The 16,108-nt window shown below is 44.4% G+C and overlaps 1 protein-coding gene across 1 annotated transcript in view; it reads left to right on the forward strand.

The window, feature by feature from the left end:
- RB1 (RB transcriptional corepressor 1) overlaps positions 1 to 16,108 on the forward strand; it is a 1,127,005-nt gene that overhangs the window by 444,210 nt on the left and 666,687 nt on the right. The window contains exon 17 of the mRNA XM_078657333.1: positions 8,310 to 8,491. Coding sequence (XP_078513459.1) covers positions 8,310 to 8,491 — 182 coding nt within the window. The remainder of the gene's footprint in view (positions 1 to 8,309; positions 8,492 to 16,108) is intronic.

The following is a 16,108-nucleotide window of genomic DNA, read 5'->3' on the forward strand; positions in this document are numbered from 1 at the left end:
TCTGATGTGCGCTCCCTTTGAGCCACTCCACAACTGTCCTCTTCGCCTTCTGACCTTGAAGACTGCTTTCCTGGTTGCCATCTCCTCTGCCAGGAGAGTGAGTGAGCTCCAGGCCCTTTCTTGTACTCCACCTTTCCTTTCTGTCCATCCGGACAAAGTGGTGCTGCGTACCAAACCTTCTTTCCTGCCCAAGGTTGTCACGGCCTTCCACATCGGGCAGTCTATCACCTTGCCAACCTTCTTCCCGCCACCGCATCCCTCTAAAGAGGAAGAGCGGCTCCACCGTCTGGACCCAAAACGTGCGCTCTCATTCTACTTGGATCGCACACGCCAGTTCCGGGTGGATGACCAACTCTTTGTTGGTTACGTGGGCGCTAAGAAGGGGAAAGCGGTGCACAAGAGGACCATCTCCCGGTGGATCATCCTGTGTATCCAGGCATGCTACTCCTTGGCTAGGAAGGAGCCCCCGGTTGGACTGCGGGCTCATTCCACCCGAGCAACGGCGACTACCACTGCCCTGGGCAGGGGTGTGCCTTTACAAGACATCGGTCAGGCAGCTACGTGGGCATCGCTGCACACGTTTGCAAGACACTACTGCCTGGACAGCCAAGTCCGGAGGGATGGCTTCTTTGGCCGTTCCGTCCTCCAGGACTTTCTGGTGTGATTATTGGTTCGCAGACCCACCACCGGGGTTGGTATTGCTGGGGTATCTATTCTAAGGTAAGGAATCTAATACTAACGTGTCTCTTTCAGATGCACAAGTTACTACTTGTGTAACGATATATCTGTAAGAGACATTAGTTAGTATTAGATTCCTTACCGACCCACCCATCCTCCCCGTTCTGCGAACCAATATCTAGGGTTAGGGTTACCCCCCTTTCAGGGCCCTAGTTTCAATGGCACCAGTGTTTGTTTTTAACATGGCTCTGCGTTTCTGGCGTGGAAAAGCTGTGTCTAAGAACTGACGTCAGCACGCGGAGGCGGCGTCTAAGTACTCAGACGACGTCATCACGGCGCCCACGACGCCGACGACGGACGCGGAGCCGCAGACGACGCCTACCAACGCGCAAGGGTACTGCTACGCAAAAGTTTCCGGATCCAGTCTGACGTCTGGGGATATTCTAAGGTAAGGAATCTAATACTAACTAATGTCTCTTACAGATATATCGTTACACAAGTAGTAACTTGTGCGACAGGTGACATGCTCACGGAGCTTATAAAAAAAGAAGTTTGTGAGACAACATTAACACCACAGTTCGACTCCCAGCTCACGATATTCCCATGCAATCAGTCTGCCATCCACCCATGATTCCAAAGTGCATAATGCCCACTCATTCACAGAGTTTGACTATCTGACTTGGCTTCTATTTCTTCCAGGTAGCTATCAAATTAATATATCGTATGCCCCTTCTGCCTTTGTTCAGTCAGCCCGATAATGTATCAGTCTCTGCATACACCCACCTGCGTATGTCCTTTACCCAATCTCTGATTGGTGGCACCAATACTGCCTTCCAGGACCTTGGTTTGTGTCTTTTCAACAGTATGAACGCAAGTCTTTGAATTTACACACACACACACATTTAGTTTTCTTGAACCAGACCATTTGCCCTAGTATTCACATATTTATCATTTGGCATTAGCCAGTCCACTAGTTCAGATACACAATGAAGTACTTCATCCCAGAATTGTGAAATAACCAGGCAGTGCCATACCATATGTGGGGAAATTTGCATTGTTCTTCCCACATCTAGGGCATGCGATTGTCGTTCCCAGGAACATATAGCATAGTCGCCTTGGGTCAAATAAGTGGAATAAGTAGTTAAAGGGGATATATGGGAGGCTTGAGTTCCTAGACATCCATTTAACAGTATTTAAACATGTTGCCCATTGCACCTCATCTAGTTCAGACCCCACCAATAGTTCCAACCACCATTTCCATAGGAGCACTGCACACAAGAAGGTGACCCCTTAACTGCAAAGTCTGTGTGTCAGTAATGCCTGTAGAGACTACAAAGTTATAGGCTCTTCAGTGACTGCTCCCAGATATCCCCATCCCAGTACACACATGCATTGTATAGCTAAATTTGACCCTTCCTTAGATAGTGCATCTCAGCCAGGTTGTGAAATGACCACAGGTTCCCTTTTTCAAAAGTTTCAGCCTACATCCGAATGGCTGAATCCAACCAGGGTTGTTGCACATTCCTATAAAGACCCCAAGGACAGTCCTGGAGAGAACAGTAGTTTCCTTGAGCTGCCTCCCACGTACGTCATCCGGGTCCAGCGGTTGCTGTCATTAGTAGATTAGTGGTAGCTCGCCTCCTGTCAGTTTCAAGCAGATAGGCTAATGTTGGGGGTACCACCCAGGGGATTTCTGATGTCTCATGTTTCCGGGTCTGCACACCCTGCCAGCCTCCACACTGGCCATTGTAATTGATCTGCTGCATAGTAAAGTTCATAATTGGAGGTACCCAGACCGCCATCCGTTAGTGGGAGGTATAATTTAGTTATCACCATTCGGCTTCCCACTTCCTTCCCAAACCAGTGATGAGAACAGGGATTGCTGTTCCCTAAAATAAGAGCTTGCTCAAGTGTCACCAGGACCACCAAGAAGAAATTTAACAATCTGGGTAGTATCAGCTTCTTGGAGACTGCCACTCGGCCCACTGTTGACAATGGCAGCACATTTCAAAACGTCAGTGAGTGTTGAATCGATGTAACGGCCTTACCCTGGTTGCCGTCTATTAAATCTTTCTCGCCATGATAAGTGTAGGTATTTGACAGTGTGTAGCACTATTTTCAAGTCTGTGTCAGAGAAGTGCCATTGATTGCTGTCCAACCTGTTAATCAACAGAAATGATTTCTAGTGTGCATAGTGCCTATGAGCAATGACTTCTGGTGGTATTGATTCTTGGAGCTCAAAAGATGCTAAAATCTTCTAGTTTTCCACATAGATTAACTTTTAAAGTTGATTTCTTTTTCATAAAGAACTGACAGGAAAAACGAGTTGTGTTCTTTGTTGTGTTACTTTCAAGTCCTTAAAACTCCCCTTGACGAGTCAGTCTTGATGTCTGGCTCCCTAGAATGAGGGAGTACTAAACAGAGTACTTGGCCATCTCAGTTAAAATGCAATAATATTTTGAAAAACGTACTTACCAATGCAGGAGAAAGCCCAATAACCCAGCTGCCCTAGAAACCCCATAAAAGGCCTCTCAATTTGTATGGTCCTTTCTGCATATAGTGGCAAGTGTCTCATTGGCTACCACACTTGACTCCCCTTTATGCCCCTCAATTTAGTATTTAGGGAAGCCCCTGGCACCAAGATAGAAGATTCTACCGACCTAAGAAGAAGGACACCAAAAACCTGTGAGAAGCAAGAACTGAGGTGCAGCAGCAGCCTTGGCACCAACCCTGCTGGCCTGCCTGCTGTCCCCGACAATTCCGCCAAAGACGTTTCATCCTGCAGCTGCTCTGGCTCCAAAAGCCTGGGCGGATTGCCAGCACCTCAGGAAGCAACCAGGATCTCCTGTGGAGTAGCAGAGCGGATCCCCTGAATCCTGTGATACATAGGCAAGAGGAGTGAAGCTACAAGACTGTGGAAACCCGACAACGGAAAGCACCATTGCACCTGAGCCGCCTTGCCTGACCGAAGTGGGCCATCAGTGCCAACGTTGCCCCCAGACCTGAAGCCCACCTTGGGTTAACTATTGTGTGTATTTTGCAGATGTCTAACACTCCTTCCTGATAAACCTAAGACTGCTCGACCTCATTACCCCATAGAAGAGCACCCTGGGATTTCTAGAGCAAGCCCTTGTCCACTCATAAGGGAATACCTTGACTCTGTTCACGGTATACCTCTTTTTGGTGTATCAAATAAAGAGCCAGCTTCCTACAAACACGAAGATAAATTACTACAAGTCTACGACTAGGAGTCCACAGTCCCAAGGAAGGCTAATAACAATTATTAAAGCTTTTATAACAGTGATGATTCATGATTCTGAATCTATCTCCCCTGGATAATGACTGGGTTAAACATTGTTAGTTCTGAGCATTATCCTCTGCACTCAAGAACTTAATTTGAAAAAATCTGGATTGCTGATGTGTAGCATACTATAAACTTCTATGAATTGTGAAAAACTAATTTTAATTACTAACTGTGTGCTTCATGTCCTAGATGGTTAAGCTTCTGGAATGGCATGTGCTAGGCTTTTACCTGAGAGATGGGGCAAACTCCTGACACAGAGAGAAAACAGTCTGTCCCCCAAACTGATGCTGTTTGTTCCCATCTAGTACTCTTTCTTTCTTTGTCTACTTCCTTTGCTCCTATGCCCTCTTCCCTTAATCTCTCCCCTTGCCTGCTACACCGCCTAACCCCCTGTCCTTTTGTGCCCTTTGACTAAGCACTCCTTCTCCCCTTGTTTGGAAAAGGTCGAATATTTATACTCTGGAGTCTCTGCAAACCCGCGGAGAGAGTCCACAGCACCCAGGGAGCCACTCACAGTTGAGGTATGGTACGGCACCCCTTGCCAAAGCACTCCCTCTCCCCATTTTGGGGAATGATCGAGTATGTAGGCCTTGGAGTCTCAGAGACCCCTCTGAGAGAGTCCACTGCCTATAGGGAGCCTCTCGCAACAGAAATGGGGAAATTATACCACTTCCCCTGGGATCGCAGCTTACTGGACTTTGGACGCAGCTTACTGGACTTTGGACGCAGCTTTGACCCATCTACCGGTTTCTGTCCTCGTCACCCGCCCCCTTCGCATTCCATGCTGTGTCTCTCATCCTCCCCACCTTCATTCTCTGTCTACTTCCCCTGCTCCTACCCCCCTCCCAAGAATCTCTCCCCTTGCCTGCTTTCTCTTACGTATATGTCCTTTTTGTTTGTCTCTACCTTACATGTAACTATGTTGCCATGCTTTAATAACTGTGTAACCTGCAACTATGATCTGATACTCATGTAAAGCGCTCTGATACCTCCGGGTCTAGCCAGCGCTATATAAAACCTTTAAAATAAATAAATAAATTAAATAAACAGTTCTCAAAGCATTGGTCAAGTCACTAGCCTTATCAAGAATTTACTATGGAAAACTAGTATTATTTGATATCCCTAACATTGGGCTAAGGCCTTTAACATTTGGCTTAAGCTGCATGTCTCCTCTATGGTTCTCACAGGTGTAATACATCAAACCAGACTTACCGATAATAAGCCAGCTTCAAATTTGTCTTGCCTACAATATGATAAACAAATACTCTGATAAATACCTGTCCCTCAAACTACAGCTATCTAGGGGCCAACATTCGATTAGGCTCAACAAATCACTCCATCAAAATACCCTTGTTTTCATTTGAGGTTATGGTCCATGTCTGTGGAAAGCTATTGTCCCAAACTTCAACCGGACCTCTAAGTATTCTGTTCTAACACTTCCTAAACTGATTTCTCAGGCATTTAAAATGTACCCATTCACTGACCTAAGACTTTGCCGGCTATTTCACAGAGAGGCCTATTTGATATGAGCTGTGTCCTCAGGGCATTCTGTGCTTCCCTTTTTAGATCGAGCCTATCGCAGCGCGCATGCCCTGCTCTAGAAAATAACCTCTTGGAATCACTTCAGCTTTTCAGAAAACTCGTGCGTGTGGCTAAAAAAAAGACACATGCACGAGTTTGCTGAAAAGCTGGAGTGATGGGCCATTGGGTGTGGATTTCAAAAATTGAAAGCCCTCAATTAGCCAAAGGCGGGTGCATGTCCCGCCTTCTCTATAAACGTTAACTCCCCTGGCCTAAGGAGCTCGGGAGCGAGCAGCAGCGTGGCAGAATGCCAGCTGCATTCCTGATCTTCCTTGTCTAATTAGCGCAGTCGCTTTAACTTTCGCGGCCACGCTTGTTGTTTTTGTGAAGGTCTGCTCCTTTTTCTCGACGCACACATTCGAGGTCTTTCTCATCCCTTATGCCGAAAACTTCCCTTTGGGATCTCTTATACCTCTTAATTATTACGTTGCCCTCTTACTGAATTGAAAAATATTGGTCGATGATTTGAAACGCCACCACCTCCATACAAATTAAGTTTTTAAAACATGTCTTATTTCACAACATTTTTTTACTGCTTCTATTCCTCTGGTGTAATGGGTAACTTTTCAGAGTTGCTACTTGTGTCCTTTATAATTTGTGGTTAGTATGCACGTGGGTGTCCTTTCCACTGGCATGTACTTTATATTGTAATTGCATTTATGTAGCGCTTACTACCCCAGATGATGTGTCAAAGCGCTTTTTTGTATTTTTTTTGCCACAGAAAATTGCAAATCACAGTACACTTTGGTATGCAAGGGTCAGAACTTACTTTTCAAAAGGTACTATTTTTTACGTACAGTATGTCCCGTCTTCTCCCGGACAGTACGATGAGGATTTTTGTAATGTCGACATGAAGCATAATCCATCTTTCAGAATCCTCGCAGTTACCCGCTTCTAAAACAGGTCCTAATAGCTAAATAGTTTTTAATGAGAACCTTATTAGGGCTGCCGAGATGGGAATCACGTGGCCATACTTCTCATGTGCATGGGAGCCATCATTAATCCAGGCCCGGATGAAACGCCTGGCGGAGCGTTTAATGTCTGTCTTCTGACCGCCTTGTTAGAGGATTTAAGCCAAGATGAGTGAAACGCATTAACCTCATTACTTAGGCAGGTTTTCGCCATTTGTCAGTGTAATAGTAATGTAGAATGTACAATATTTGTCCACCATTTGGCCCTCTTTTAAGCATAATTGTGTGTAGTAGGCAGCAATTGCTGATGTAACTGGCATTTAATATCATAATAGGCTTTCTGTGGGATTGATCTAACTCTCTGGGTGCATACCTGGTCATTTCATGCTTGACCCAGAGCTGATTGTTGTTATTACTACCACCGAGGTCAAGGGGTAATCTTTAGGTGTGTTTTTTTTTTTTGCTCTGTCCTGTTTGTGTTTGACTCCTTTAATAAACCACTCGCGCTGCTTCACCCGCCTTTGAATTGTTTAAAGCCGAGTTCGAGTTGAATCCTAGAGAAACGCAATATGCCAATTAGTACACGAGTAGGACACAATTGCAATATTTGAAAAATATTTTTCATCCTGAATTTAAAAAAAAGCTATTAAAATGTGTTTAAATACTGTTGGAGAAATATGTAGACATACATGCAGACCTATTTAAAGGTATTAACATGAATGTATTCTATATAATATGTTTTATAAATGTTAAGAGTCATGAACTATTATGACAAATTCCTTATATATTTTCTTGAGTTTTTCCCCACTTTTAATTTAAGGTATGGAAAATAAAATACCCACCCCTTCCCTCATTATAACATATAAGTAGCGACAGTGTCACGAAAGAGCAGGTGACAACAGAGCAGTTCAGTGGCACCCATGAATCAGTAAGGCATAGCCAATAGTTCTCACCTTTGCGACCCTAAAAGTATTTAGTTATGCAGCACAATATCCTTGGTGCAACAACATCAACTGTTGCATGGCTAAACACTTAAAAGGTCCCCAAAGACGATATCTATTGGCTAACGCTTGTTAATCATGAATCTGCTGAACTACTACAAACTGTTCGATTTAACCTCTTGTTATCCACTAACCTCTCTGTTGGTTAAACCGACAATATTGATGCTATCATGTTACTAATGCCACCACGTTAGCAGATTTGGCCCTATCCCTGAAACTTAGAGTTTCTGTTAAAATTAATTTTATATCCTGCAATCTGCTTGGGATGTTTGCTGACCTTTTCCCTTGATATGTTTAATTCAAATGCTGTTGTACAATTTGTTGAATTAAAATTGTTCTACTTGTTTGTTGTTCCCCAATAAATCTTTAAATATCTGTAAAGTTTAGCTCAATAGAAATTGCTTAACAAAAAAAATTACATTGTTAGAATTAAATTCAAAATGTTAACCACACTTAACCATGGAAACACACTTAACCATATTGTGCTCCAGAAAACTACAAATAAACTTAGATCTTTCTCTTCCTCCGTACATCCCTATAATCAAGATGCTTATGATGCTGCAACTAACAGCTTATGTTTTGGGGTGACTTCTATGCAAATAGTTAATCGTATATGAGTTTGATTTGCTATAGAGGTTTTGGGTAAGGCTGAGCCCGATGTCATATCAGTGTGATTTAACTATGCATTCCTTTAACCTGCATTAGGTAAAGGATGTGCTAGTAAGCATAAAACAGTATACACCGCAAACAAAGCCTTTTAACCCTCATTTTTTGATCAAGATATCCTCTGTACCTTTTCTAACTGAACAAACAGTATTGTGTATGTTACTACAGGCATCAGCAGAGAAACCGATTTGTCTTTTCCTTGGATACTGGAAGTATTTAAAATAGAGCCTTATGACTTCTATAAGGTAATTGAGAGTTTTATCAAAGACGAACCAAGCCTGACGAGAGAGATGATCAAACACTTGGAAAGCTGTGAACATCGTATTATGGAATCTCTGGCTTGGCGATCAGTAAGTAACAGACTAACTAACCCCTTTATATTTTCACAGTATTACCTGAAATTGTATAAAGAATCATCATCTTCAAATCAAGATGACATGATGTGCTTGTTACTCGTTATATTTTAGGTTGGACATTATTTGTTTATTTTTGGGGTGAGATTTGGTGTGAAGCGTTTTCATTGGTGTACAGTAAATACTTGTTGTGTGGCATGCAATCTAGATAGTCATCTGTGCCCATAGTTTTGTTAACTATTAGTATTAGGATGTTCAATTCCCAGGGCAGAGGGCTTGCCATTGTACAGCTAGCTGATTACCAAAAGTATGCCAGCAGATGTTAATTCTGTGAAAGAACTCATAACCGTGATCTGTGAACTTATTGGTCCCAAGCTGTGTCCAGCTTCTCTCGAAACATGACATGGTTTATTGTTAAGTTATAACATTATTGTTTAACAAATTGAATCTGAATGAACTTTAGATGAACTGCCTCAAATATTGAGAACAATTATTCTTTCACTGTCCAACGTGTTTTCCCCTTTGGTAAGCATTCTTTTCTGATTTGCAGTGTATACTTTTGCATTTACTATATCACAGTACCTTTTAGTGAAACTTACCTACAGTTGTTATTTATATGTTATTCTTATGGTTACTATTTGTGTTTTAAAAATCAGGTCCTTGATTTAAAAAAAAAAAAAAAAAAAAAAACTTTTTTAGTTACTCTGCCTTATGTTTAAGAATATTTCTGATTTTAAAAGTATTTATCCTGTCTGCATTTTGCTGAGCATGAGGCTGAGGGAGTCAAGGGGCTGAGATGTGCGCTGGGGAGGATGTTTGCATCTGAACTATACAACTGAGAACCCGGTTACTTCTAAAATACATGTGCACCTGATGAATGATTCTTCAGTATCGCAATTAGCAAGGAAAGTTTTTACTTTTTATGTTGGGGTTGGATATGACGTAACTTGTTCCTTAGCAACAAGTCAAGCAGGGGCTACTAAGCATCGACTGTCAGGCCTGGGATAGCTTGCCGCTGATGTACCAGGGTCCTGCCTCATATGCCTCTGCAAACTGGCACATGTATAACTCTTTCATCACTTGACTCTCAGTGGTAGCAGCGCAATAGCGAGCAGTTATAAGCTTGTCAGGGAGGTAGGGTGCAGTACATCCAGCTCAGCACTCAAAAATCAATCAACCGCTCAATAGATGATTGTCCAACCCAGTTCTCTTCGTTACAAATAATCACTGCCAATGGCCTCTATCGACCGGGTTCAAGTTCACTCATACTCCACTCCCCCAACCCTCACCTTCCTTGGTTGTAAAGTAAAATGTGTGATAGGTTTCAGGCATAGCTGCGGATCCACTCCTCTCATGCAGTTTGTGCTCTTAGTCCTACAGTCTTAGTCTGTGTCCTCTTTGCCAGTTGTGGTCAGGATCGCAGCACATGTTAGTTTCCCTTCAAAGATGTGCCAGCTGCCATTGCAGGACCAGCTCCTTGGACCTATTTGCCAGTAGACTCCAGTGTCACTGGCTTTCCCGGGTGCTTCACAGACCCTGTTCCCGGTGAAGGGTAAGTTGGTGGGGTCAGAGGTAATTGGGCTAAATCAGGCTCTTCTCAGGTGGTGGCTAAGCAGTTCAGAGACCACACACATAATGTTTGGTCAGCTGCTTGGGCTGTGGAGGACCAGTTACTCAATGTGGCAATGCAGTTTGCTCTGACCACGCTTCAAACTTGCAGCAGCTCAGTCCACTTTGAGGTACCACAGTTGTAGTCATAGTGGCGCAGTCTGTTCGGATACACTTCAGACGGTAGCATACATACAATAATATCAAAAGTTGATAAAATATTCTCTGAGTCATTAAACATGTCCGGTACTTTGGGACTAACTGAGGTCACAACAAACACCCCATGTCAGATTAAATAAAAATATAATCACACCAAACACCATTGGTTTAAAAAAAGTGAAATGTTTTTTTATTATGATCCATAAACCTACACCAGTGACACCCCAATAAAAGACAAAGTGCAATGCGTCTCCAATGTGAAAGCAAAAAAAACAAATGCAATACGAGTATAAAAATAATTTGTATGGTTCAAGGCGTCTCCGAGGAATAATTAGTAAGGTCTCCTTAATTATCATCACGTTTATGGATCATAATATAATTATCATAAGACTATTTTGTCAGCGTACAATATTATTGTATGTATGATACCCGTGAGAACCATTGTTGCCTGTTCGAATTGTATACTCGGGTTCTGATGGTATTAAGGGATGCTCTTTTATTAGCCTGATTTTCGAACACACTTCAGGCTGTGTTCGGTGTCATGATCCGTAGTCCGCTCAGACACACACCCAGAGCAGTCCCACAAGTTAGTTGCGTTTAGACTCACTGTGGCACAGACCACACAAGCACACTTCAGGACAGTGCCACTGTGGAAAAGTCAGCCCATAACGCACCTGATGCCCAGGCTGCTGGCGCAGGACGCCTCTTAGTTCCCATCTTGAACAATTACAAAATAAAGAGACGGGCGCTGGAAGCAGGAAAACAAGAACAGAGTTTTATTTCTCATGAGGAGAGCCTGTCATTTCGGACACTCGCATAGTGTCTTCAGGAGGTGCTCTAACAAGTTTCTCTGAGGCTTTGTCTTTTATACACATGTTTATGATGCACAAACATTCCTTATTGCAATAAAGACGCTTTGAAGTAGGAAAAAACATGCTTGGAATCCCGGCTTCAGGCCTATTCCCATACCAGTCGCTCAGATGTCATCCTCCCCTCCTGAATGTAACAAGAGATTGTGATCTCTCAGCCGGACATTCCTACAGGACACGAGGGCAGGAGGGGATGATCAGATCAAAGGTTGGGCAGGCGCTAAGATCGGGCACTTCGGTCGGTGTATCACGGTTGTGTTATGCTGGGCAGGGAAAAAAGGGGGGGTGTACATCCACGAGGCTTGGTCTTAGGACTTGGGACCGGGTCGAAAGGCTAAGTGCAGCTGGGGGGGCGGGCTCGTCAGCTGAGGGGGAAGGGTGTTCTTGGGAGGAAATGGGGGGGTGTGGGTCAAGCAGGAGTGTTACTTCTAGAGCAGGGTCACGCAGAGGGAGAGGGTTTTATGGCCGATGCATGAGCAGTGCGCGCGGGGAGGGGTGCCGGGGGTTTAACAAACGGGCAGAGAGGCCATGGTGCCTAAAATGGCTGTCGTGTACGTGTATGCATGGGTCTATGCTGGCGGGATAACACAGTCAGTGTTTCGAGATATCCGTTCTGCTTACAACAAGGGGTACATTGAACACAAATGAACGCCGCTTATGTGTATATATATATTGCTATTTTCAACAGTCGCCGCTTTTTTACATAAGTAAGTTCATTTCGGTGTTTACCTCAACTGACGGGGTGTACATATAGCCATGTGTGGCCAATGAAAATAGCGTTTGTCAATACTAGAAGATTGCGTGTAACCATATACAGTCAATACGATTGGTGGAATGCGGTACATGTGAATTTACATTTGTTGGGTTATTCATACAAGTCTAGAGATCGGCATAATACTTAGTCGGGGTCAATCAAGAAAAATGTTCCGACACATTATAGAATCAAGTTCTGACTTTCTCTCCGGTGACATCAACATACAGTAAAAAGTGCTCTGATACCTTCGGGTCTCGTCAGTGCTATAAGAGACTTTTGGAAAACTAAATACATGAGTGACCGATAAAACATTTTTGAAAGCAAATACAAAATGGTTGAGGGAGGAATTCAGTTCGATACAAGCAATTAGTCAAGGGGTGGGTAGAAAGTTCAGGAAGGGGGTCTTCGTCACAATGTCTTTTTAACAGCGAGCCATCACTGGTAGGCTCTGGTAGTCCGTGTTCTTTTGTTGGCGCTGTTGAGCACCGGCGGTGGAGCTATAGGTCCAGCTCGGATTCATCCTTACGCGTTGCAGGGTGCGATCAGTTCTCTGCTGTTAGATCACAGTCCTGTTTCCTAACTGATCTTCTTAGGGGTGCCTCATGCTGGGCACCTGCGTGTCTTTCTTCTTCCGTGGCAAAACCTTATTCTATCTAAATGCTGCTCTTCTTTTCTGAGTCAAAAGTTATGCGAAAAGGGTGATGTTGTTGAATAATCGAGGGAAGAGAGGGCGGAGTGGGATCAGATCTTTGAACGCATCAAGGGACCAAAGGAGCAAAGGACGACGAGCAGGCAGGCCCATCAGTCGGGTTCAAAAGGGACGGGGACTTCAGGCACGAGTAGGTCAGCAAATCGAGGGCTTCAAGGCAGCCCTTCATTCCTTCTTCTGCCGAGTGGTGCCTCGTCCCGCGTCTCGTTGCTCTGCGACTCCACCCTTGGTCGAGGTCACACGTGCTTCATGATCTGCGACCAGGCTGTGCGTCACGTCCAGCTCCTCTCCTCCGGTGATTGTATCTCTGAATGGGTACAAAACAAGTTTTTAGAAAAACTGGCAGGAGAAGACATTTATACATCTCCATTCCGTCCCCACTCCTAAGTAGGTGGGGGATATGTTCATCGGTCACAGTCAGAAGTCATCACTTATGGAGTATGTAGGAGGGCATTTCTACTGAATTCGTAAGCTTATTTGGCGTTCATTCGTGACGTACGTGGAGAGAAATCGGACTCCCATCGACAGTGTATTCTATCAAACTCGAAATCGAGTCCTTAAACCCAAGAACTGACAATCTTACATTTCCCTTCGGGGTCGGCTAACTCTTGCAAGGAAGGGGGTTATCATCATGAGAGGGGGGCAGAAGTTAAACATGCTTTTCTTGGGGAGCGACGGTTAATCAAGGTCGTCAATTACGCTTAGGGGATAGCTGATATGGAGCTGGGGTCAATCGGGAGAAGCGAGGACGCTTTGGACAGGGAGCTGGGGTCAATCGGGAGGAGCGAGGACGCTTTGGACAGGAAGCTGGGGTCAATCGGGCGAGCAGGAGGACGCTTTGGACATCCGCACTTAAGTGCAGAGGGGTGAGGCAATCTGGGCATTGGGGATTGCCTTTCTAACGAACTGAAAAACAGAAGACCATTGACGTTATAGTCCCCCTATAAAAAGGTCAGATTAGGGGACATCAGTCGTCTTACCTGTCCTTTCTTTCATTACCAACTCGGGTTCTATCGTTTTGCAGAAAGGAGAGGTAGTAATATGGCAAGTTACAACCGTTTTAGTTCCTGTCAATTTTGCCGAACACCTTTGTGTTCGAAGAGACCCAATTAGGTTTGTGCCTGTGGGGCACAACGTTACCACACAAGGGAGGTGGGAACAGGGAGACCCTCAGAGAGAGAGAGAGAGTCGTCCGCACTGTAAACGAACCATTCGGTACACTTATGACATGGAGAGAGAGAGAGAGAGAGAGAGAGAGAGAGAGAGAGAGAGAGAGGGAGAGAGAGAGAGAGACGTGTACAATAATAGGCCATTTAGTGCACACATAAAACAGAACAGCAGGGGTCAAGTAATACGGAAACACAGGCAGAGGGACGACGTAGATCCATACATTACGTACACACAAACTCAGGCAGGGCAGACAGTACATGTATTATATACAAAAATCCAAGACAGAACATAGAACAGTTACCGGTATTATATACACAAATCCAAGACAAAACATAGAACAGTTATTGGCCAAAAATGATCTCTTCCTGTATGCTGCGCCTCCTTAGCATCCTAAGCTCTTTTTACCCTTTTCTTCTCTTTTATCGTCGGCTGTCTTCACTGGTGGCTTTGGTTGCACACTCTTACGCCTTTGGCAATTGGTCAAGAACTAACCTGGTCGGGCTAATGCTCACGGTGGCATTTTCGAATCATTTTCCAGGCTGAGGCAACAGTGGGTGTCAGTTGGGAGAACAATGGGGCAGCTTTGAGTTTCATGTCTATGAGGGTGCGAAAAGGAGGTAGTAGATTTTAAACACTGGCAACATTCCTAGTCCTCCAAGCGGAGGGTACTTGGGTCAACCTCACCTCGGAATATTCCTTAAACTTTCCCTATTTAGTTAAACGTAGGAATTTATTCATTAGTGCACGTCATTCTTGGTTGTATTATTCGGGGTGCCGAGCGAAGTCATATTTTGTAGTTTCCGCTTCAGGCTGTCCTCCCAAGCGCTAAGTTCAGGGAGAGAAACAGTCATGGTTCGCTCGTCGTGTGTAGGTACCATAATCGAACCCCTTTTTCCCATCTCTTTGTCCGCTAGATCACCATTTTCTTTTTCCTACTTTAATTGATGTTCCGATGTGACCTGCAGAAAGAGGGAAAAAGAAGGGGGGCGGGGGCAGCATTTTAAAGACACATCAGCGCGCATAAACTCGAAAAGGCTTTTACTTACTACATACTCGGGCTATCTCCACTGGATGCGGTCCCTGCCAACTCGGCGTTTAAGCCCAGGTGGACCATTTAGTGTGGGAGAGATGATTATCGGGAGCCTGTGGATAGCATAGGTCACCCAAGTGTGGTATTCCGGATCGTGTGCAGGGGGAGGGGGGGGCAGAACAAAGGGCAGTCGGTGCAACGTGGGGGCCGAGCTCGTGCTCTCCTTTGAGGAAAAGGGACAACCTGCAGTGGTACGGGGTCGTTGTCGTTCGTACCAGGGGGGTCGGGTGGCACTCCTTCGGGGCGACTTAGGGGCATTTTAAAACAACTTTCCTGAGCCATGGTAGCATATAAAGTATAGGTTAAATACCAGGATCTTTAGCAGTTGCTTTAGGCTTGTACAAAAATGAAAAACACATACAACAAAAACCTGGACCGTTCATATTTGCAATATTTCTGCGTACTATACTTTTTAACCCTTACTAGTCGACTTGAGCCATTTCACCTGTACTCTAGTTATATCGAAAATAGTGGTCATTTATTTGAAACTTACCAATTTACGCGTGACAACTACGTTTGCTTTTTCCAAAAATCTTTATTACAAAGGTCGGTGCATAAATACGGGCCTACAACCCTGTGGGCCGGCCACGGAGCAGGCTGGAACTGTACATGTGGGGATACTTATTAGTGGAAAACCTAATGGAGTCGGTGGTCGTTGATTTCATAATAAAAAGTGCGACAGGTGCAATAAAATCATATCGAAACTTCAGTGTGAGCGAGCATCATAAGTGTTGAAATTCGAACTTTCAATAATCATGATGCGCCAAAACTTAACAACAATTCATTGTCCGAATGTTCAATGAGTACCCATCTCACTTCAATTCATTGTCCGAACACACAATCAGTACCTATCCCATATCAATTCATTGTGTTTAAAAACTGCATACATATTTCATGACACCAAGGCTGAGCAATCGGGGTACAACAAGGAGTTGGAAATTTCATTTGTACCAGCGCCATTTTGGGAGCAGCCAGGCAGATCTAGGCATAGTCAAAATCTCCACCAACTTGTGGTTGGCCTAGAGGCTCTTTCGGCAGTCCAAAAGTTCCGTTAAAGGGCAACGGAAAGGATCGGCGGTATGAACCATCAGTTAAAAAGGGGGAGGGAGGCAACAATTTTTTCTACCGGGTCATACTGAGTTTTCACCGGAACTGATCCGAACTGTAGTCTGCAGAATTTTAGTCATTCAAACTGAGGCTGGCGTCAGCATGGGAGCGCCGACGTCTCGCGGCTACATTTTCATCGTTCCGCAGG

This window comes from Lissotriton helveticus, chromosome 8 (genome assembly GCF_964261635.1).
Source record: "Lissotriton helveticus chromosome 8, aLisHel1.1, whole genome shotgun sequence".
NCBI lineage: Eukaryota > Metazoa > Chordata > Amphibia > Caudata > Salamandridae > Lissotriton > Lissotriton helveticus.